Source organism: Leptonychotes weddellii, chromosome 11 (assembly GCF_054177405.1).
Source record: "Leptonychotes weddellii isolate Sample4059 chromosome 11, ASM5417740v2, whole genome shotgun sequence".
NCBI lineage: Eukaryota > Metazoa > Chordata > Mammalia > Carnivora > Phocidae > Leptonychotes > Leptonychotes weddellii.
Window position 1 is genome coordinate 89,695,871 of NC_138379.1, and position 21,994 is coordinate 89,717,864.

Genomic DNA, 21,994 nt, shown 5'->3' on the forward strand with positions numbered 1-21,994 from the left:
TCCATTTGTTGTATGTTCTAAGGACAGTTTCCAGAGGCTTTCAATAGTTCATATATATACATATGAACTACACACACACACATACACACACACGTTTCTCCATTTGTTATATGTTCTAAGGACAGTTTCCAAAGGCTTTCAATAGTTCATATATATATACAAACTATACTTATAATATATATGTAAAATCTTCATCAAAGTATTATTTTGCTATACAAAGAATCCACCGATCTCCTCATACCATCATTCCATAAGTTGCAACCCTTTTCCCTGCTGTGTAGGGAACAGGAACAGAGGAGAAGCAGTAAGCTCTGTATTAAAAATGTCCATCATTATTATTTATATGTGCAATGCCTTTAATACAACCTGATACACAGCAGTGCTCACGAATGTTAGCTTTCTTTCTGGATGTTTTTCAAGGAGGACTGTCCCTCAACAAAGGGACCCCAAACGCTCTGAGATGCCCCCTCAAGAAAACTGTTCTTACTTGCCAATTTCCCAATTCAACCAAGATTTTCCAACCCCAGGAATGCCACTCGTCCAGCCTTCCCCAAACTAGCCTAACCCTCCTGTTAAGAGGCTCCTGAGCTTCCTGACCAGGTCTGGACCCAGATGCCAGATTCCCTGATTCCCACCTTCCTTGCCATCTCACAGTTTTCTGTCTTTGCTTCAAATTTCTCAGTTTTGATACTCACCCTGCTTCCATAAACACTTGCCAGTTCCAACTTAACGTGTTCATGCCAGCCCATCTGCAACCTCCTCCTGTATTTGTTACCGGCCCCTAGAAGCCTCACTTGCTCAGACTACCTGGTCCCCACCCCCAGATATAGTCCACTCAATCCAGCTACTCTGGCCTCTCATTGGGGTTCTGTTCTTCTCTTTTGGTGTCTACTCATGTCGATCTTGCCCTGTCACCTAGTTGTAGTTGCTGCTGACACACACACTTGAGTTTTACTCATTATTTACGCCTATCTTCCAGCTCCCCTACACTGTTTTGGCTCAGTGACTTTCTTTAATTTTGTGAGTAGAGGTGACATACAATGGTACATTACTTTCGGGTGTCCAACATAGTAGTTCAATGCTCTATACGTTATGTTATGCTCACCAGAAGTGTAGCTACCACCTGTCACCATACGGTGCTATTACAATATCTTGCCTATATCCCATATGTTGTACCTTTTACTCCCGTAACTGGTTCATTCCATAACTGGAAGCCTGCATCCTCCACACCTCTTCTCCCTTTTTGCCCAATTCCCCACTCTCCTCTGGCAACCATCAGTTTGTTCTCTGTACTTTTGGATCTGATTCTGTTTTTTATTTATTCATTTGTTTTGTTTTTTAGATTCCACATAGGAGTGAAATCATATTGTATTTTTCTTTCTCAGTCTGACTTATTTCACTTAGCATAACACCCTCTAGGTTGGCTCAGGGACTTCTTAATGGGCCGTCCGTATCAAGCATCCTCCCAATCCAACTCTAGACTTCTCACTTGGTTCCAGCTTCCAGTTCCTAGCACTCACCCAAATCACTACTCTCCTGTTATCTTGTGCTTTTTATCTGATCTTTTAGTCCCGTCTCTTTGTCTTGTTGCCTACTTTCCAAAGCCAAAAATGTATCTCTAGATCTCCATTTGAACTAGAATTGACTGACTTGCACTTTGCACGTTGTGCCCAGCATTAAGTACAGCATACAGAATAACCCAAAACAAAGAGATCTTTAATAGGGGCGCCTGGGTGGCTCAGCCGTTAAGCGACTGCCTTCGGCTCAGGTCATGATCCAAGGATCGAGCCCCGCATTGGGCTCCCTGCTCAGCGGGAAGCCTGCTTCTCCCTCTCCCTCTGCCCCTGCTTGTGTTCCCTCTCTCGCTGTCTCTCTCTCTCTCTAAAATAAATAAAATCTTTAAAAAAAAAAAAAGATCTTTAATAGATCACAGTGGCTTTAAAATAAAACAAGTATCTGAAAAAACTTGAAATCAGACTACAATAAAGGGAACTATGATCTAAAAGAGCTCAAGATCCATGAGGGCAAACATTTTATTTATCACTGTATCCCCAGCACCTACAACAGCACTTGACATGCAGTGTTCCCAATAAATATTTGTAGAACAAATGAATGAAAAGTTCAAGAGAATTCAGCTGACCACAATGATTAGAAACATTTTTGCATTTATACCCCGATTTGCCAAGACTCAATATTCTAATTACATCCATATGGTGCCAGAGATTATTTCTAAAGACATCATCTCTGTGATCCTAGCACCTTATCTATTCTTTCTTTAGTATTCATGTATTCTAACTCCCATCTTAAAGATTTTTTTTTTTTTCTTCAAACTCTATCCAAATCTTTAATATCTTGAAATTTTGTTTGGCATGCTGGATAAAGCTACTCCAACCCCGATCATAGGTTCCTCACTTAAACCATCATGACTTTGTCTGCCTGTTGAACTTCAGGGCAAGATGGGAGGGGTTCCGAGGGGGCCATGTTCCTTTGTAAATGTGTTGTAGGTAAGAAGACGGCTTGGGTGTTGGTCAGATCTGAGTTCTCATGTGAAGTATTTGTCTAGTTCTAATTAGTAACACTCTAATGGCAAAGATGCCACTAATTTTATGTATACTTTCCCTACAGCATGAACACTTGTGTCAAGTTGTCTGTTTCTCCTGATGTGGGCAGGAATCTGCTTGGCATTTCTCTGAATTTGTGATGCTTTTGATCATTTTCCATCCAAGCATAGAGCTTAAAGAAGTGTAGAAAGCCTGAGAAAATGGCAGAGATGATGACTCCCTGTGTAAACACACTAGAGAGAAAGGTAATAAATTGTAGCTACTTTCACTTGTTTTTAATTTCTGACCACTAGTGTAAGTAACTTCCATTTGCTTCCCAAAAGATTCACAAAAATTGATTTATTTTAGCCTGGTCTGGTGGGAAAGCAGAGTACATCTCCTTAATAGGTCATATTATCATAATTTAAATTAATGTTCTTCCATGGGTTTTAAATATGACCATTTTTATCCCTTATGATCTTTGCAGTAACTTTTAAAAAGGCTAAGATTTAGGATTTAGGAATCCCTGAGGAAAAGAGGTGCTAAGTTTGATTAATTTTGTGTCATGCTTTTGGGTATCTGACATTCTTCAATTTTATTTTAACTAAGAAAGGCACCAAGATTACAGATGCTACCACCACTCATCAGACACGCTTGGTCTTGAAATCTCTTCAGGGCTTTTGGGAAACTTTCCTTTATAAAAGTATTTAAATGAAGAGGACAATAAGCAGCAGCAGCAGTTTCGACCAATAATACTTTTTATCACCATTGCATGTCCAAAGAGCTAACACATCACAGCAATATCAGTAACTCCACGCATGAGCACAGGGGAGGGGGGTAACCTGGCAACCTCTTCCACCTGCCACCTCCCCATATCCTCCTCTGTCTCTAACTTGCATCCATATTTTATAGCTACGAATAGACTTAATTCTGTTTCAGTGTGCCTTGTGTGCTGTCTATGAATTGAAGCATACCGGTGGTGGCCCTCCTACTTCACCTGCAATGCACAGATCAAACCAGTTGTACAGATCAAAAGAGTTGCAAAAGAAATGAATAGATCAAAAGACCTAGGAGATCTCATAAGACAGGCTTCTTCCCGAGATTTGTATCCACTATACAATTCCCCAACATTAAGGGGACTTGGGTACCACATTCCTCCAATCAAACACATCTAATTCATTAAGGGCATTAATTTAACAAAAAGCTAAAACAATAACCAATCAGAATGGCTGCCCAAAGGCCACAGTTAAAAGGCATATTACTAGACAACGGAGCCCCTGGAATTTATGTAATTCCCAGGATGACCTAAGCTAGGAACCTCTGAGTCTTCACAGAAGCCCAAGTGTTAACCACCAGGATTAGGGACATGAGTCTGGCTTGGGGCCAGCCCGCAGACAGGAACCAGAAACGAAGTAGAAATCCCCAGAAGTATAGGAGGTTTGCATCGGGGTGAGGGCCTGAAGCCAGAGCCTAACTACACGTTTAGGCAGACTGCGCCCGACTGGCAGGAAACAAGACGGTGTCTAAGCGAAAATAACAAGAATAGGAAAGGAGCCACCAAGCCAGATGGCAGAGATCGATGCCAGCCAGGCTGCAGCTCGAGGATAGGTATTTGAGACAAAAGGGATTTCGTGCTGCATCAAATTCCCACCTAATTTTATTGAGATGCTTAAGGAATCTGCCCTTTGAAAACTCTGCTACTCAGTTTGTATCCCCTTTGTTTCACTTTATCTTTTTAAGTTCCTCGGACCCGTGGGCCTCTTGAATATCCCTCCATATCCTACGCCAGTTCTCCACTGAATACCCTGCAATTCCCTAAATCTAATATCGGGGAGGAGGCACAGGCAGGCTTAGAGGGAGTGTTCTTATACCCCCCCCCCATTTCCTGCAATTCGGAGACCGCTAAGGAAACTAGTGCAGTCTTTGATTTCAGACGCAAGAACTCCCAGTGATGCAAGCTAACTGAGCTAGCTCTAGGTGCCAGTCAAACGCTCCTCCAGTGTCTTCACAGAAATGCAGCCTCACGACTCACAAGAAATGAGGAGGAAAGGAAGAAAATTTCCCTATCCAGTAGTTGCCAACATGCTCCGAACATTTGCATGATAGCTTTCTGCAGAGACCCCATTTATAAAAGAGAGGAAGGCATAGATGCTCTGGTTGAAGTAGCCCTCGGGGACCCACCATTTCACAGAGCTGGTCTCCCCCCATCACCTGCTCCCCCTGTTCCTTCCTTTGCAGCTGCTTCTGAGGCATAACTAGAACTCCAGAGCTATAGAAAACAGGATTTGAAAAATACTGCTGGTGGTTAAACATACAGGCTTCAGAATTTAAAAATCCTTAGCTCCAAATCCCAATTCCCCCATTTATTGCCCGTGTGAATTTGAGCAAATTAACCTCAGCTTCTCTTCCTCATCTATAAAATGCAGATAATAATAGCAACCTCAAAGGCTGTTTTGCAGGTTACATAAGATAATGCATTTAAAATACTTAGCATTGCCTGTCCTATAATAAGAATTCAATAAATGTCAGATATATTATTATTAAAATGACACATCCTATAAGAATCAGAGTCTTTTAATAGTGGAGGCAAGAACTGGTAACTCTTGCCCTTAAATTCTTCTAGAATATTGTTTTCCAAACTGTGTTCAGCAGAACATTATCCCCATGAAATATTTCATGAATAAAAGCTTCATGGTCAATTCTATTAGGAAAATGTGTCTAATCAAGCCTCCTAGAGATTCACAGTGCATAATAAAGGCAAAGTGCCTGGATAGGTCAGTGAATCACATGATGAAATTCTGCCTAACAACACTCAGTCTCATTGGATTGTGGATGGAGGATGGAAGGGAAGAGGCAGGAATGATGGCGGGGGCAACAATCCAGGGGAGAGATTATAGAGGCCTGACCCAGGGCAAAGAAAAGTGACCAGATTCATAAGAAAAGGAGGAAAAGGGACGTGAGATGGAAGAGTCAAGGCTGAAACCCAGGGATCCGGCCTAGGTAATGGGATCCGTGGTGGAGCCATTAATGGAAACAGAATACAGAACCGGATCAGACTGGGTCAAGATGAGTTTCACTTTGCACTAGTGAGTCTGAAATGCGTATTTTCCAGGAAACTTCCATTGCAAGTGACAGAAACTAACTAGAGTACAAAGGGGATGCATTAACTCAAGTAACAGGGAAAAAGAGGGGTGACCTGGTCTTGGACTCTGGAGCGATGTTCCCTTGTCCATCTGGGGGCTGGTGTCATTTTCTTACAGCCTGACAGGAGCCCTGTACCGACCTGGTTAAGGTTTCCGATTCTCAAGAAACTTCTCAGATAGGACTGTGCCTCCAATCGCCTCAGCCTGGGAAACCCACTTGCATTCCTTGCTCAAAACCACTTCCCCTATGAGTCACTCCTATGGACAAACACCGTTATTGGATTCCCAGCTAAGTCCAGGACCCATCTATGCCACAGGGGACTTGCGGAAGGCTCGCGAAAACAAAAATGCAAAGCCTCTCAGCCTAACTGTCTTGTACAATACAGCAATACAAATGCTCTCTAGATTTGGTGACACCCTCAGTTGAGGTAGGCCAACCTAAAAAGAGGCCACTACAGATGCCCAAATAAGGATAACGGGTGAGAGAACTTTCTTCCCTGTGTTCTCTCACTTCTTTAAAACTCCTCCCTTTCTGGGCTGAAGCTCGGAGCAGAGAAAAATAGGGATATCCATCGCTCACATCTCTTTCCTCCACCCTCCCAAACGCCCTGACTTTGCAAGGGGTGAAGTTTTCTCTACATTCAGTATTCCTCACATTTAAGTATGCATCAGAATCACCTACAGGGCTCGTTAGAAAATAGATTCCCAAGCCCTATCCCTAGAGTTTCTGTTCAGTAAGTCTGAGGTGGGACCAGGGAATTTGCATTTCTAACAAATTCCCAAGTGATGCTGATACTGTTCATCTAGGGACCATACTTTTTGAGACCCAGATTGTTTTTTCTACACCTTAAAAGAACCCCATGGTCTGAATAAGGGTGCTTTCTCTCTATATATATATCAGAACTCTGTGATAGGAATCCTCTAAGCTCAGACCTTGATTTGTGAGACAGGACCTAGACTAATTCGGTAGATCCTATTGTTCCCTAACATGCCTGGTTTTCAAGCCTATTTTCTTACTGCTTTCTATTTTGCATGCCAGCAGGTGAAAACTCTGCACAGTCTAAGTATTCCTTCTGTGACATCCCTAACATACCTGCAGTCAGATGGGTAGTGTTAGCTGAGTGAGGAGAAAGTCGTGAACTCAGAAAGGGAAAAAAAAAAGTTACATGACGATATTTTCAAAAATATACCCCACTAGATATGTTTTGCCACTGGAACTGTAGAAAAAATTGTTCTCTTCAAACAAATGAATTTTCTTCCTTGAATGACAGCCATATAGCCCTGGAGCCCCCTCTATGGAGCTGACACAGAAAGCTCAATACTTAATTTCAGGTTCCGTTTGGTTGTTTCTTTTAGCTGATATTTTCTAAACAATTTCCCCCCACTTAACCTACCTTATTAGTCCTCTTCATTCCTGGGTTCTTTTTCTTTTGCCCATTTACAAACATTTTTAAGTAGGGTTCCTTTTGTCTTTGACTAACGGTTCACCAGCATAAACACCACAGAAGTTCTTTTCAAAACAGCATCCCGTTCTCAGCTGTCCCGAAGGCTGGCTAGCAGAGAAGTCTGTGTCCCACCTCAGTTTTATGGGAAAGAGTTAGGTGGTGTTACATGCACACAATGAATCATGGATCACTACATCAAAAACGAATGATGTACTATATGGTGACTAACATAACATAATAAAAAAAATTTAATTTAAAAAAAAAGAGTTAGGTGGTATTGGGGATAATTAAAGGTGAGGCTCTGCCCTCAGGTGGGAGGATGCAAAAATAGAAAAGGATATTTGGGGACTAATTGGACAACTATCCTTTCCTTGGGTGAAGCACGCCAGATGGGAGGGGAAGGTAGAGAGCAGAGAGGTAATCATAATCGGGATAGTTTGAGGGCTTCCTCCAAAACTCCCTCTACTCCCAAAATGCTCATATTCTCCACATCATCATTAGTTTTTCATTCAGGTTGTTATTTTGTCTCCAAATATACCCTGATAATGCCAATAGTCCTGGTAAGTATGCTCCATCCGGAAAAAGAACATTTTGATAAAACAAAGGGGTGGGAGAGAATGCAGTTCATTACTGCTACCCAGAATGGATAAACCTTGGCTTGGGGTTCCCTGGAAGCCAGAAGATAACATGAGCCCACAAGACAGCAGGGCACAGCTAAAGCTAAAACACCAAAAAAGAGCAGAGACGCGTGGGTTAGCTCAGTTATTAGTGAACTGCAGAGGCTGCTAAAAGTGCAGAATTTCAGGGACAAGCAAGACCAGAGTCTTTCCATTCACATCTTAGAACTGTGACCCTAGAGTTGTGCACTGTACAACCTGGGCGGCCATATGTGGCAGTCTAAGTCCTACAGAAGCCAAAACAAATCACCACAAGAAGGCCGTAGTCTCTCCCGATCTAAGCTGAATGAAGCATCCCTGTGAAAATGCTGAATCTCAAGATTTGCCAACTTGGCCAAAAACAAGCATGCTCTTCAAAAGCCCTAATTTACGAGGTTAACTGCCAGAACTGCACATAGCCTTCAGGCTAAACAAGGAGAAAAACATGCAGCCTTCAACAGCTGCTCTTGCTTACCTAAAGCTTTTAAAGAGAATCAGGAGAGCCAAAGGCCAGCGTGGGGGGGGGGGGGTCCACTGAATCCTAGAAAGGGCCATGATAGGAAAAGACGGAAATCAGAGATAATTGTGACCCACCCAAATCTGTACCTGCAAGGGCCTCCTTCCAAAGAGTTTCCACAGCTTCTCCCTCTTCCCAAGGAGGCTACTGAGCTCCCACTGGGCATCCTGCTGCGTTCCAACTGGCTATTCACTGCCTTCTTGGAAGACCACCTGATCTACTTCAAGCACAAGGTAGCAAAATTCTCATTAAAAGCCTGTATGAAGACAGCTGTGCCAACAGGCGGGTTTTTTTTCTCAGCTGTGCTGTCAATTAGCATCCTTGAGCAAGTGGCTCCTCTCGGGGCCTCGGGGCCTTTGCCTGAAGCCTGGGGGATCAGGCTCCGCGCTGCCCAAGGGTCCGTCCAGCTCCAACACGGCTTTCTGTGTACGACCCTAGAGAGTTCTTCCGGTGTCTTTCCCATTATTAGCCAAAGCCTATCACCGTCCCTCTGTGAGGGAAGGCAAGGCCCTACCCTGTTTCTTCAGCAGCTCTGCAGAGGCCGCAGACCACCTGCCTCTTACATTGCGTCCTTTGGAATTTCTTTGCAAAGACCACCTTCGATGTCCTTGGCTAAGCATCCGGCCCCAAACTGCACGTAAAGAGTGAAGTCCATGCCATCGGTCTGTGGGGATCCCTGGGCTGAAGCCGTGGGCGCTTCCCCTTCGCGCCCCTGGCCTGGTGAGGCTCTCCAAAGGCGAGGCAAGCAAAGCAGATGCTTCTCGGCGCCTCACCCGGGCTCGCCCCGGCGTGGCGGGGCCCCCGGCCCACTCTCCCACCAGCCCTTTCTGTCCAAGCAGCAATCAGCAAGGCTCCGGCCCCGTGAGCAGCGCCTCCCCCTGGGGCAGGGCCACCGAGCCCACGAGCCCACGTGGAAGCCACAGCAGAAAGCAATTGTGCTTTCAGGATCCGAGAGGAAACGGGGAACGCGGGAAGCTCCTTGAGGTGCCTCAGGCCCTGCCTTTTAAAGCTTCCGTTCAGTCTGGGGTGAAACGGAGCTGCTCCAGGGAGGTGTCTGCTTCTTTTCCTCTCTCCTCCCGGGCTCCTCGGTTTTCTGGAAGCTTCGAAGACGCTCCTGGAATTCCCGCCTCGCGCCTGCTGTTTCCGCCAGAGCGCGGCCCACACAACTGAGCGGCTCGCTCACCAGAACGAAAAGGCAGGAGCCCTCCGGAACCACACGTATCCATCGGTTGTGGTGTTTGGGACGTGGGCGCACACTCGGCCCGGCTCCCGCTGCCGAGGTCGTGCGGAGCGACCCGCCTGGCCGACTCCTCACCGCCCCCCCACCCCCCCGCCCCCCGAGCCTGGAAGCTCAGTTCCGCCCAGCACTCCCTCAGCCCGAGCCCATTTCCAGCGCACACCGCCCGCGGAGGCCCTGAGGACGGAGCACCCGACCAGCCTCTGAGACCACTTCTCAGCCTCTGGAGGCAGGACTGGAGACCTGCTCGCTGCCGCCCCAGGCAAGCCGCCGAAGGACGCCCTGCTGCTTGTCAACCCTGCCGCCCAGCAGTGTGGGGTGGGGCCTCTTTCTTGGGGCTCTCCCTGCACCCACCCCGGTGTGGGGGACGGCTTCAGATTTCTTCGGGGCGAACTGCTGAGTTTTCGGACCAACATCCATCTTCACAAACACCCGTGAGGTCAGAACTGCCCTTAACTAACGCGACTTCATAAAGATGATGAAACGGACCGTCAGAGAGGTTAATTCGTCTGAGGTCGCAGGGCTGGCTGGTAAGCAGAGCTGGGATTACAGCCCAGGCGGTTTGGGGACGGAGCTGCAGTGGCTGCTTCTCTGTGACACTGTAAGCCAGACCCTCCGCGCCCCAGCTCCCACCGCCTTCTGCCCCCCTAACTCCGGTGGCCCAGCTTTTACCCGCAGGCTTCAAAGAGTTTAGACCCAATCCTGATCTCGGGCAGAAGGTGGAAAAGGGATGTAAGTGGCTCTGATCATCTCCTTAGAACTAAGACACCCTTCCCTCTGGCTCCACCTTGACTGTGTACCCCAGATGTACCGCTGAGCTCCGGATTTGCTCCCTGAGTCTGAGCACCTTGGAGATTACCTACTATTTACACAGTCCTTCACTCATTCACTGCACAGATGTGTTTGACTACCTACTACCTAGCAATCATGAAAAAGAGCACACAACCAATTAACAAATGTTATTATGTCCATTTTACAGATGGGAAGACAAATTAAGAGGTTAAATCACTTGCTTGCCATCCTGCATCTAACAGATAAACAGAACTAGCATTTGATTCTGGGTCTTCCTCTTTCTGAGATTTGGGCCCCACCATGCTCCAGCCAATACCCTCCTCCACTTGATCCCGACATCATTTTCCAAATAAACAGTCCTTTAATTCTTTGGGTGTCCTACAATTCAATTCTTACCCGAAGTATCCGAGTTAGCACAGACCCCGCAGGTGAAGGACTCAATCCCACAAAACGCCAACTATAAGTGGGGTCCCAGAATACCTGCATTTTTGCCCAGCTGATTATAAACTTAGAGCTCCCATGGCTCATCCTCACTAAAACTACTCCCAGAACTCAGGAAAACTCTACACTTATGATTGCAGTTTTATTATAAAACATACAACTCAGGAACCGCCAGATGCAAGAGAAGCAAACAGCAGGGTATGGGAGGTGGGGGGAGTGCAGAATTTCCAGGCCCTCTCTGGGTGCACCACACTCCCAGCTCGCAAACACAGTCATAAACTTGGAAGCTCCCAAACCTCATTCAAGAGTTTTTGTGGAGGCTTCCTTTCATAGGCATGATTGATTAAGTCATTGGCCATTGCTGATTGAACCTAATCTCCAGCTTTCGTCCCTTCCCCAGAGGTTAAGGAGTGGGCTGAACGGTCCAAGTCTAATCACAGTGTGTAGCTGGCCCCTCCTTTGAAACTATCTGAGGGGGTGCCTGGCTGGCTCAGTCAGCAGAGCATGTGACTCTTGATCTCAGGGTCATGAGTTCAAGCCCCACATTGGATGTAGAGATTACTAAAAATAAATAAATAAATAAACTTAAAAAAAAATAAACTATCCCAGGGGCCACCTTGAGTCATCTCATTAGCATAAACTCAGGTATGGTATAAAGGGGCTCCTTATGAATAACAAAAGACAGTCCTATCTCTCAGGAAATTCCAAGCTCTGTGCCAGGAACTGGAGGCAAAGGTCATGCTTTTTCTTTAATTCCTTTGTTTTTAAAGACGTATTTACTTATTTGACAGAGAGCACGTGTGCGCATGCGGAGGGAGGGGCAGAAGGAGAGGGAGGGAGAGAATCCCAAGCCGACTCCACCTGAGCACAGAGCCAGAAGTGGGGCTCAATCCCACAACCCAGAGATCCTGACCTGAGCCGAAACCAAGAGTAAGGGGGTTCACCAACTAAGCCACCCAGACGCCCCAATCATATACATTTTTTCATTATACCCCAATTCACCAGGAACCACAGTCCGGGACTGACACTGTGCCAACTGCCATCCGCCTTCCCTTAATAGAGCCACCTGCCCGGATCTCAAGGAAAGCTTCCTGGCTCCCCATCACTGTATTCCTCACACCTGTCAGGGCAGCCTGTCTGCTTAACTGGAAACTCTCCCTCCTCCAAGGTTCTGCCTACTGGACTCATAGTCATAGCTGGGCCCGTCCCCACCACCCCAAGCCTGCCTCACTCCAGGGGTCTGTTCTCCTTCCAGCACTCAGCCTACCCCAATAGGAACTGGGGTATAGGAATGAACTGTGTCATGTTCTGCCAGATACCCATATGACCCAAACACGCCCAAAGGACATTTGACCTTGCCAGTCATGGGCATAGCAGGCCACAGGCTTTGGCGTGGAAGAAGTTAAGGAGAATTGGGTCAGTATGAATCACAACATGAAAAAATCTATAGGGTATTAGATTTAGAGAAATTACTCTCCAGTATTACTAGAACACCTCTCTGGCCAGGCCAGCTAGGCCTGTTTCAGCGTTTCCATTATAAATCCTATTTCCAAGGGTTTATCACTTGCTGTAAAAATTCAATCGAGGCTGAAAAGCAACATAGTTTGCAATCCAGGAAGCAGTTGGATTCAAAGAGAGGTTAAAAAGTTGAGAAGGAACAAACAGAAAAGAGAAAAAGGAAACGTTGTTTAAAAAGAAGCCAGCTAGAGCATTGCCCTGCTTTTCTGCTGTCATGAGACTTAATAATTTTGTTTTCAAATTTGAGTTTTCACAGGTACTAACTCCCATATGCAAAGAAGCCTATGAGCACATCTGGCTCCATGATGTGCTTTCCTTTCGGAAAAGCCAGTAGCAGCAGGTGTTAAACCTTGCCCTGCGGGGGTTCTCTGGGGAGCAAGGCCCCACCTCACCACTGCGTTCAGGAAAACTGTTGGGGAGCATACATCGAATCTTTGTTGGATCCGTAAAAGGCAGGGAAGGTACAGTAAGTTTACACTGTCTGATGAGGTAAAGGCAAATTACAGTCCAATTATTTCCCGAAAATAAAGCAACTATCTGTGTCTCTCTTTCGTACCCTCCAGAGCACCCGAGACTTCCACAGATCTGTGACTCTTTATCCAGTTACAGTTTCATCATAAAGTGGCCCAAGAGACAGCTGGCACTTTTGCCAGCATCATCCCTAATTCACTTCCCGAGGAGAGGATGCTTCTGTTAGCTCAGAAATACCACCTCCCAAACCTCGGAAGTACATACTCGGAATGCACAATTCACGAAAGTCCAGCCTGTCTAGTTCGAAAATGGGTCTTTGCCCCTGGTTTTCTTTTTTTTTTTAAAGATTTTATTTATTTATTTGAAAGCAAGAGAGGGAGAGAGCACGAGCGGGGCGGGGGGCAAGGGGAGAGGAAAAAGCAGACATCCCGCTGAGCAGGGAGCCTAAGAAATCTTAGGGTAGTTTAGGGGAGCAAGGAAAAAACAGCAACCAGTCTTTGGGTTCAGACTTTCTCATAGGAGGAAGGATGAGGCAATCTAGTTGGGAGGAGAAAATAGGGAACTTGTCTTGGCTCTAATTACACATTCAGTGATCCTATAGCTCCTTAAATCGTTGGGTTATTTGAGGGAGATTTAAGAGAGGACTGATGGGAATTAGGTGGGGGACAGCAATGCCTGTCCAGTTCTCGATGGTGCTACAAAAGTGAGATTCTACATTCAGGGAGGTGGTCTGTCTGAAACTCACATCTGACCTCAAGCAGCAGGGTTGAATAAAAGAACAAGGAATGGAATTTGTTTTTATTAAGCATCCTTGCTGTTCTAGACATCATGCCAGGTTTTTATATATCATTTCATGGAAACCTTATGAAAACCCTATGATATTGATATGTATTATCTCTGCCCCTTTAAAAGATGAGGAAACTAAGACTGATTAACTCCCTGGAGGTTAAACCACAAGCAAAGTGGCTGAGGGGAGATTGACTGAATCGACACCTTTCCAATTCCCAAGCCTTGGATCTTTCCACATCAGCTCTGAGCAATACTTCAATGGGTAAATTCCAGAACAGAAATGAATTTGAGTCTGAAAGTTTCAAGCACGATGTTATCTGGAGTTGGACCACGGAGAGGTCCAGTAATCATCTGCACAAAAGAAGGCAGACTTTCATTATGCTGATTCCTCAAATCTAGAAAAATAAACTTAATTTCAGAAAATAAAAAGCTTCTGGGATTGTAAAGAAAAAAAAAAGCATCCAACCATCTCTCTAATTTTATATATGAACAGTCTCACTGTGAACTGTGAAAGATAAGACCTTCTCACTTTTAAAGGTAGTGTTGGTAATTAAGCTATTGTCTCTCTGCTCTCAAGCCGCCCCGCCATGCTCTGTGATTCCAGAGAAGCCTGCAAGCTATTTCTGCTTCGCACGCCGATTTTGTCTACAGGATTCTGCCAATAGGGGGTGCTACGGGGAGACTGGAAAGCTGCAGGAGGGGGAAGAATCTGCTTTGGTTTTTGCTTTCTGTACCTACAGTAGTAGTTGGTTCCAGTTTCAAATGTTTCCCATGCTTCCAGAACCAGCGGCACAGCACCTCTCCAGAGATACCGGTACCTCTAGAATCTTCTAGATTCTAGATGCTAATAACCCCAGGCTCATGCTTCTGTTCCCCCAGCTGTAGAGGTAGTAGCTTCTTCCTGAAGCTGCTATTCCGGTGTTACCTCAGCATTTCCTTTTGCCTTTAAATACTTAAATACCTGTTTAACAAATTCCTTTTATTAAATCCTCTATTAAAATAACGCGTGGTTCTTTTTTCCTGAATGGGCCCTGATGGATACAAAGTTCTCTAAAGGAAGCTTCTTTAACTGCTTTGAAGTTCAATTCTCTTTGCTGCCTGGAAATTCTTTTTTATAAGGTGTCATACTAAAAATTAACCTAAATCATTTTGCAATATGTATATAGTGCAAATAATGATATATATGTATCAAATCATTATGTTGTACACCTAAAACTAATAGAATGTCATATGTCAATTATATCTCAATAAAAACAGTAGATTAACCTATTCTGTCTCCAGCACTTACTTGTGATGTGACATTAAGCATGGTAACTTTTCTAAGGCTTGATTTTGTCACATCTAATATTAATATCTACCAAGTATTGATATGAATTATTAATTAACATCTACCACAGGGTGTTAATATCTATCCAGTAGGGGTATAGTGAGCACTGGATGGAATGATCCACATGCATGCATCAAGCATGACAGCAAGTGCCTACAGATGCTTGTGATGAACACATAGGTGGCTGCCAAGCATCCCTACATTGGGAAAATCACCTCCCCAATTCCATAGTAATCCTGCTTCATCCCTATTTTTTGAGAAGATAATCTTTCAACTGAAGGTGAACACATGCTTAAACATGTCAAAGTAATTCACCTCCCTGGCCGCAGAGAGTTCAGGGATGGATCTGTGTTCCAAGTCAGACCAATTAGAATTGCCAAACCATCACCATGAGTGTTCCTGCGATTTGAGGAATAATCATGTTATTTCTTGCCCAACAGTTCTGATGCTCAAACTGTAAAGTCATATGAGCTCAAGATTCCAGGTGCCATCTTTCCCATCACGTTGGTGACCAACTCACCCTGGTTTGTTTGGGACTTCTTTGGTTTAAAATCTAAAAGTTCTGTGTTCTGGGAAACCCCTGAGTCCCAAGCAAACAGATGATTGGCCACCCTACCACGGTGCAGGCATGTGAGAGAGAGCAGCCCCTACAAAAGCAAGCAGGCATTTCTCCAGAGAAATACAAATGGCCAACAAGCACATGAAAAGGTATGCAACATCATTAGTCATTAGGAAAATTGCAAATCTAAACCACAATAAGGTGCCACTTGCCACCCACTGAGATGGTTATCATCAAAAAAAGAAGTAGGGAGAGATAACAAGTGTTGGTGAGGATGTGGAGAAATTTGGACCTGTGCATATTGTTGGTGGGGATGTAAAAATGGTTCAGTCGCTAAGGAAAACAGTTTGGTGCTTTCTCAAAAAGCTAAACATAGAATCGCCATATAATCTTGCAGTTCCATCCCTAGGTATGTACCCCAAAGAATTAAAAACAGGTATTCAAGCTAAGTATATGTACACACATGTTCATGGCATCACTATCCACAATAGCCAGAAGACGGAAACAGCCCAAATGTCCATCAGTGGAGAAATAGATAAACAAATTGTGATGTATATATACAATGGAATATTCTTCAGTTATAAAACAGAAGAATGAAGTACCGATATATATACTACAAATACGGATGAACCTCCAAAACATGATGCTAAGTGAAAGAAGCCAGACATAAAAGGTCATATCTTATTTGATCCCATTTATATGAAATATCCAAAATAGATAAATCCATAGAAGTAGAATACAGATTAGTGGTTGCCAGGGACTGGTGGGGGGGGTTGTGAAGAGGGAAAAACGGCCTCGTGGGTAAGGGCTTTTACTTCCGAGTGATGACGACGTTTTGGAGCTAGACAGAGGTGATGGCTGCACAACATCGTGAAGGTGTTACAATTGTTCACCTGAAAATGGTTAATTTTATGCGATGTTAATTTCATCTCAATAAACTATTTTGAAAGAAAGAAAGAAGGGGTAGAAGGAAAGAAGACAGGCAGGCAGGCAAGCTGGCCAGGAGATGAAGAAGGAAGAAACTGGGTCCTAAAAGCATGACTGAGGGGACGCCTGGGTGGCTCAGTCAGTTAAACATCTACCTTCGGCTCAGGTAATGAACCCAGGATCCTGGGACAGCGCCCCACATCAGGCTCCCTGTTCAGTGGCGGTTCTGCTCCCTCTCCCTCTGCCCCTCTGCCCCTCCTCCCTGCCGGCATTCTCTCTCTCTCTCAAATAAATGAATAAAATCTTAAAAAAAAAAAAAATGTGACTGAGGACTTGGATCCAATCTTCTCTCAAGTGGAGAGCCCAGGATCTTGTCAGTTAAAAAAAACCCAATAAATTATTTTTTCGCTTGAGGAAGTCTGAGTTGGGTTTCTCTCCTTTTCAACCAAGGATTCTGAATAATATTACCTTCAATTACCACTAATTAATTTTTAACCCAACACCCACTAAAATGTCATCTAGTGCGGCAGAAAACCCTCAAGCCTTGCTTGAAAAGTCTTTTTTGACTGGTATCTACACCAGAATAAGACATAAAACTTTAGAAAATCCGCTGGCAGAAGTCAAAGATGTAAGATACAGAATTCCCCATTCTTATCAACAATAGCAACAAAATGGCAGATGCATCCTACCAAAGAAATTCCACCATCTCAACCCGTGGTGAGGGAATGCTGAACAAATAATCTGAACATCAATCCTCTTGTACTTCAGACCTTCTCACTCCTCTCTCATAATCACCTTGATGTTTCTTATGGATTATTAGTGAAGAGCTAATCACTTTTTAATGTTGTAGGCTGGGGTTTGTTAGTTTATAATTCAATGGCTCTAACTGAAGGCAACTAATTGCCTCCATGAAAATTTGATGGAATTCTGTCAGGTGTCCATCTGGATCTCAGAATACCCCTATAGCCAGTGAGTTCATCGGTTTGCTAATTTTCTTCAAGAGGATTGAATTTTATTAACTTCCCTTGCCCTCAGTGGCTAGCTTGATCACACGGAGATTGTCATGGGCTTTGTGATGAGGGAGCAGAAGGCTTGCTGAGGACAAAGCTGAGGCTGACACCCCACGAAACGCCCCCCCATGTGACATATGTGACATTCCTCAGGCACTCCTGGCTGCCCTAAAGGAAAAGCAAATGGTTAACTGATAGAGATCACAGTCCTGCAGGACAGGAGTCTCCCTCAGTTTATTTACAAATGTCCTAGTGATTTACAAGGAGGAAGCTTTCTTATCAATAACATAACTTCCAGAGACCCATAACTCAGTTTCCTGAAGCCCTAACATCACCCTTCCCTACATGAAATTGAGGGAGGCTGAGGCAGAAGGAATGTAAATAAAATTGAATTTCTTTTGAACCTGAAGCCTATTGACAAGAACATGTGATAGGAGGAATGTAACATTCCTCCAGGAAACTCCCAACTGTCTTCTTGTTAGTGCCTCATTAGAGGGAAAAACAGCCTTGGCTTGACAATAACCAGGCCTCCAGTGTCCTGAGAGTCTTTAGCATATGACAGTCCTTCTGGACACCCTCTTTGTCCTCACCTCCCCAACTCCCAAGTATATAATCAGCCACCCCTCCCAACCCCGGGGCAGCAGCTCTTTCTGCCCCCAGGTCCTGTCCCCGTGCTTTAATAAACCACCATTTTGCAACAAAGATGCCTCAAGAATTCTTTCTTGGTCGTTGGCTCCAGACTCCACCCCACTGAACCTCACCTATATTCCAAAACTACATCACTGGGGTAATTTAAAATTCCACCAAATGGGTGGAGTCCTCATATGTGCTAGTCAGAGAAAACCTGATACAATGTTGCCAATGGCAAATAGCAACATCTCACCAGTATGGGGCCAAACACAAACAGGGGAGTCTTTTAACTTCTGGCCTCAGGGTTGTAAGAGTGTTTGGAAGAGATTTCTAAGGTCTTCATCAGCACTGAAATTTTGCCTTCTACATATCAGAATGAGATTAGTTATTAACTGATTTCACCCATTATAAAAGAAACATGGTAGAAATCAGTATTCCCATCTTACAGTTGTATAAGTTGGAGCAACAGCTCAAGGTATTAGAGCCCAAAATAAAAGCAAGATCTTTTATCAGCCTGATAGTGTTCTATTCATGTATTTATTCAGTCATCAGACCATACTTACCAGGGTAATTTTGGTGGGGAATGCTCCAGAATGCTGTTCCATAACCTCCTTGTTTGAGACAGAACACCTGTAGGAACATTTCAGAACCTCACAATTAACAGACATCAATTGCTAGAATAATAAAACACTACTATACACCAAAAAACTGAAGTGATCAAAATTAATGACAAATTATATGAAGATTTATAATCTGTGTAATACATGGAATCATACATTTATAAGATACTTTTCTTGGGTGAGAGTTCAACTACTTACAAGCTAGAGGATTTGATATAAGGCCAGCTTATTTCACATTCAACATCCATCCTATGGAACTACAAGGAAGATAGGGAAAAGCGGTGAATTTTGTATTTATTAGTTTGTGACACAATGGAGCTAAACATAAAATATTAAGGTGACATCAGCTGGAGTGTCAGTCAGTAATGGATACTAAGACATCACTGGAAATGTAATGAGGTGGGAAAAAAAGGTATTTTACAAAAACCCTTTTCAGGGTGCTTGTCTATGTGATTGGAAGAAATGTTTTTAAAAAGCACTTGGGGTTAGATGAGCCCTTCCCCACCCAGGAACACATACCAGTAACTGAATGGCATATTCACGAGCTGCCTCTTAAGAAGGGTGATGGGATAATGCAGACACTTCTCCTACCCAAGTTGGGAGCACAATTTGGGAGAGGATATGAATTACTCAGAGCTATCATCTACATTTTTTTCCCCATCTGCAGTCTGCATTCTTTCCCCATGAGACAGGTTGTTGGCCTCTGATGAACAAATGCTTAAGAATATCAGATTGATAGGACACCACTTTACTAGCATGTTCCTGGGATGCTCCCATGTGTTAGCCCAGCCTTTCCAGTACACACACTCCTCTTGGGTCTGGGAAAGCAGAGCCTACAGGAAAGGAATCTCACGCAGTTAGGTCCTGGACAGCCCAGCAGAGTCCTTTCTCCTTCCGTTCACCTTAAGCTACGACTGTTTGTTCAAACAATGGAAGGAGGAGCCAGAGGGGACAAAGCACATGATAACTTGGTGAAAGCACAGAGGTTCTTATAGTTAATCCTTTTTTTTTGCTTTGAGTAGGTGACTTAGGATAAATAGTTCATACAGTTAAAAACTTCATTCATTAACATTAAAGGTTATTTATTAAAACATTAAGTAACTGACTAAGTTTAAAAAATTAAACATAAGCTGGGGCGCCTGGGTGGCTCAGTCGGTTGAGCCTCTGACTCTTGATTTCGGCTCAGGTCATGATCTCGGGGTACCGCGCTCAGCATGGAGTCTGCTTGGGATTCTCTCTGCCTTCTGCTCCTTTCCCTGCTCTCTTCATCTCTCTCTCAAAATAATTGAATAAAATCTTTTTAAAAAATTGATCACGAGCTGCTAAAAAATCAAATGAACGTAGGGGCGCCTGGGTGGCTCAGTCGGCTAAGCCTCTGCCTTCGGTTCAGGTCATGATCTCGGGGTCCTGGGATCAAGTCCCACATGGGGCTCCTTGCTCAGCAGGGAGCCTGCTTCTCCCTCTGCCTCTGCCCCTCCCCCACTTGTTTTCTCTCTCTCTCTCTCTCTCTCTCTCTCATGGCTGCAAGTACTTGGGAGCCTGATCTCTCTCTCTCTCTCTCAAATATGTAAATAAATAAATCTTTAAAAAAATAAAATGAATGTAAGAAATCTATTATCAGTAAGGACTCTTAGCATCTCTGTGCCCACCACGGTGTTGGGCACTGGGGATCCACAAAAAAGCCAGCACAGCCCCTCCCTCCCCTCCCTGCAAAGTGCTTTCAGTGCATTGAATAGTTTTCAGCAATGGCCCTGGACCTTAGTTTTCATCCCTGCCCAAATCTGTCTTTTTCTCTACATATAGTGCTCTTTCAGAACGTGCCAGAATCCCCCCAAGCCAAGAGATTCAATTGTTCGACAAATATTTATCGTGTATCACTCTGCACCGGATACTGCAGCAGGTGCTGGAGATACAAGGATGGATAAGATGAAGCGTGGACCCTTGGGGAGCTCAAAGCCAGGAGCAAGCTCAGACAACTTTGCTAACATATTGGAATGGAGGTGGTCACACAGATCCGGAGAGGGGAGATCAAAACTGCATAATCGGATTCCATCTAGTGATGGATGGTGATGATAAACTACAGTGCGCTAAACCCTCTGTGTTCACAGTTTCCTTTATCCTCCAGCAACCCTGTGAAGTGCTAATAGCCCCCATTTTATGAGTAATGATATGCAGAAATGTTTGTCTTTTTGTTAACAGCAACTGGTCAGAGAATTCTTCTGCAAGTGGAAAGCTAGCTTTGTTGAAAAGCTGTTGGATAAACCCATTTATCCAAATCCAGAAGAATCAGCCTTCCAGGCAAGGGTACAGGGCTGGGCCCTAGACTTCCTTCAGGGTAGCAGAGGGAGCTACTTTACATAATAAAGAGAGGAAACAGTGGCTGCCAAGAAAATTAGGAAGAACAGAGCAAAAGCAGCCGAGCTCTGCATGGGGCTAAGTACCCCCGGAAAAGCAGCACTCCGGGCTAAGGTGTGGAAAAAAAACAGAAGACAAAAGGAGAGAAAAAACTAACGGAGATTTTCCCAGAAAAATGCTCCGTGCTTTGTGAAGAGCTCTCCCAGAGACCCCACAGGTATTCAGTAAACCTATTTGAATTTCTCGTGGAAATCAGGGAAGGAGCTGAATTTTGCCTCGACATTGACAAAGTGCTGGATACACTGCGTACACTAATGAGGGGAAGGGTGGGAGTCTTTTTTAGGGAAAAAAATGGGAAAGCTGCAATGTACAGAGATTGATCTAAAAGCCCAGGCTCTGACCCCTTTCAAGGTACAAAAATTTTGAGACGCCAGAGAATGATCGGCTTCTTAGGGAGATGAGAACATGGTCTCTAGTCATGAGCTGAAAAAGCTACCCTTGCCAGAATGTATGTCCCTATAAATGAAAGATTTTGGAGTCAGAAAAGGTAAGATCACAGGAACAGATCATATGAGCAAAGGGCTGTTAAAAAGGAAGCATTTCAGGGACCCTGTAACAAGAAAGAAAGAAAGAGAAAGAGAAAGAAGGGAGATTCATACCTGGCCGCAATGAGTCTGTGAAGGAAAAATGCTGAAGCCAATCACCACAGAAAAGTGGGAAAGCCAAGGAGAGAAAAAAGAAGGAAAATGGGACGGTGCTGTGGGCCAAGAACCTGAAACAAGATGAAATTCAGAGGTTACTTAGTGGAGAATTAATTTTAATGAATTTTATTCGACATATATATACAGCTTGAAGTATATCTTTTGTAAGATCTGGAGGGCTGAGCTCTACCTCCTGGAAGGGATGTGAATTTGTAGCTAAAAGAAAAGAGAATTTTCAAGGGATTGTGAGGTTGAACAGGAAACGCGTTCCATCTCCAAGGCCTCTGCTTTCTCATGCTGCCTTTGTGCTGAGAAG

The 21,994-nt window shown here is 44.3% G+C and overlaps 1 protein-coding gene across 3 annotated transcripts in view; it reads right to left on the minus strand.

Annotated features, from left to right (window-relative positions):
* The window catches only part of LOC115944631 (uncharacterized), a 258,456-nt gene that overhangs the window by 229,488 nt on the left and 6,974 nt on the right, over positions 1-21,994 (minus strand). Inside the window, exons 2-4 of one of the 3 annotated variants that reach the window (XM_081799539.1) lie at positions 18,821-18,871; positions 18,566-18,632; positions 16,060-16,328 (exon numbers count right to left, since the gene is read on the minus strand). In XM_081799539.1, the coding sequence (XP_081655665.1) occupies positions 16,179-16,328; positions 18,566-18,632; positions 18,821-18,871 (268 nt within the window). In that variant the 3' untranslated portion in view covers positions 16,060-16,178. Of the gene's footprint in view, positions 1-16,059; positions 16,329-18,565; positions 18,633-18,820; positions 18,872-21,994 lie in introns of those variants that run through there. The other 2 variants (XM_081799537.1, XM_081799540.1) reach the window with 2 other exon arrangements.